Source organism: Morone saxatilis, unplaced genomic scaffold (assembly GCF_004916995.1).
Source record: "Morone saxatilis isolate NCDOM2014 unplaced genomic scaffold, NCSU_SB_2.0 Contig7, whole genome shotgun sequence".
Classification (NCBI taxonomy): domain Eukaryota; kingdom Metazoa; phylum Chordata; class Actinopteri; family Moronidae; genus Morone; species Morone saxatilis.
In genome coordinates, this window is record NW_023340246.1 from 135,720 (window position 1) to 138,174 (window position 2,455).

Here is a 2,455-nt window from a genome sequence, read left to right on the forward strand (position 1 = left end):
GAGGGAGTGGGTCCTCTTCTACAGAGGCTCTACATATATCAGTACAGTGTCCCCCTGGCTTTAGTACTCTGGATCTGAAGTTGGCATTATTCAACTAGACTAGTCCTACAGATGCTGCACACATGTCAGACTGTTGAGGCAGGCCAGCTGCAGTCTCCTCAGACAGGGCAACCACCTCTTGTAGTTATACTGCTGTCTCCCTCGTTCATCCAGGGCCCCTGAGATTCTCTTTAAACCTGAGCTAATTGGACGGGACCATTACGGGATGCACGAGAGCGTCTTCAAGTCAATCCTCAGCTCAGACATCGACCTGCGGCGCAGCTTCCTGGGAAACATCGTACTGTCAGGTAACAGCTTCACGCTTTGATCCTGCTTCAGGTAATATTTGATCTTTACTGATTGGGTTTTAAAAAGAGAATCTCTTACTGAAGGTGGGAACACTCTGCTGCCCGGCCTGCCCGAACGGCTCCAGGCCGAAATCAAAGGGCTGGTTCCCACCGACACGGCAAAGAGCGTCCACGTCACCAGCCCCAAGGACAGAGACTTCTCTGTGTGGAGCGGAGGAGCAGTGCTGGCCAACCTGCCCACCTTCAGCTCCGCGTGGATTAGTCAGGAGGAGTATGAGGAGCATGGACCACAGATTGTCTTTAGGAAGTGTTTCTGAGAAGGACCACCGTGTGACGTACCACCAAGTGCAATATACATACAGCTCAATCACAGTGCCATGGATTGATCCCCTTTTTTTTTATATATATATATTTCTGTATATTTTTATGTATTGATGAGTGGAGACAGTTTCACCCTTGACATCTGTGTGGATCCTGTACTTGACCCCAGCAGGTTTCTACTGACCTGCTGCTTGCTTTATGCCTTTCCTACTGAGATCCACCAACATGGCAAGGATGAAATTGGTGTTTGTGATAAAATTCTTGTCAGTCGATGTCCCTCAAGAGCTTTTTCACTGTGTGTGAAACAATGGTAATGTGTTTGTCTATGAGAATTTAAGCATATTAATGTTGATTAATGGGACTATAATTGAAGCTGGCCTTTAATTAAATTTTTGTCTCCAGAAGAAGCAGTTTAGGGACATAAAGAAACCTCAATGTGCCCACTATATATTAATCTACTATTAACTACAAATTATCGATTGTATTTATAAAACAATTTAAAGTAAATTTGGAATAACAATTATCTTTTTATGTGTTCGACATGGTGAAAGTTGCCTTCATTTTGGAATCTGGATCAGTGCCACTGTGCAGTGTCTACTACTTTATTATATCAGCAAAAATGGATTATTTTTTCCACAAGAACATTTTTCTCACTTCAAATTATGTAATATTGCAACTTTTTCTCCCTCAAAATATTACAACTTTTTTCTTGATGTCACAACTTCTGACAACATTGCATTTTTTCTCTTTTGACTCTTGATTAATTTTTTTTTGTCATAAAATTACAAAACCATTTCAAAATTTTGACTTTCTCTCCTCAACATTGCTTTTTTTTCGCACTTGTAATGTAACTCTTCCTTACCATTATGAATATTTGTAATGATAACATTACAACTGTTTTTGTTTTTTAAATTTTGTCTTATTTTCTAAATTTTTTTTTTTTTCCCTCAAAACTTTTTTCCATAACATTACTTAAGAGAGACTATTTTTCCATAATATAACTTTCTCATGACATAACTGTTTTCATTACTTTTGCAAAATTTCAGATTTTTTCCTAGCAGTGGCCTTAATACTCAAAGTAAAGCATCATTGCACATGGATATTTGCTGTTGCTGCAGTAATGTGAACTGGAGAGGAGAAAAGTGTGGAATTGTGGGGTTTGTTCTAGAGTTGTGTCTCACTGGTGGTTATTTCCCTGTGTGTTGATTCTCCACCCAAGTTGCCCTTTGCTTAGTGAGCGTTTGTGTGTGGTTAATGATGAGGGTGACAGATGTGCAGTACAGTACTGGTCTGGTAATGTCTGTTGAATAATGCTACTGCTGCAGGTCCAGTCTTTTGTCTATTGTGTCAAGTTGAAATAAGTATTTATTTATGAGTGCAGTGTCTTACCATTTAATTCTTCTTTTGATCTAAGAAGGGTGGTCCTGTGAGTTTTTTAACACTCGCATGGTAGCATTGATTTTTGTGAAAGATGTTCCAACGGTGTCAAAACTGCTGTTTATCTCACTGCCATGAACTCTGAAAACCCTCAACCTTGTGTATTTATATTTATCTCTTGCATGAAATGATTTAATTGCATGTAATTTAGTTTCAGCTTTTTGCATGATCTCCTTTTTGTCTGTTTTTCTTTGTATGTTTTGTAAAGCGCCTCTCTAAAGGCATGGGGTTGTCATGTGACCTAAAGCTCAGCTCTTAAGTGGGAATCACTGTTAAATGTGAGAACTCCAGGCTGAGCCTTTCGTAAGACTCAAGTGAACAGCTCACGTCCCCTCCCTCCCTCCCTCCCT

General features: G+C 39.8%; 1 protein-coding gene across 1 annotated transcript in view; it reads left to right on the plus strand.

Annotated features, from left to right (window-relative positions):
- si:ch211-241j12.3 (uncharacterized protein LOC566552 homolog) overlaps window positions 1-2,449 on the plus strand; it is a gene marked incomplete in the record, with an annotated part of 9,882 nt that extends 7,433 nt beyond the window's left edge. The window contains 2 exon segments of the mRNA XM_035678450.1: window positions 214-347; window positions 432-2,449. Of these exon segments, the coding sequence (XP_035534343.1) occupies window positions 214-347; window positions 432-664 (367 nt within the window).
- Between the last annotated feature and the right edge of the window lie 6 nt (window positions 2,450-2,455).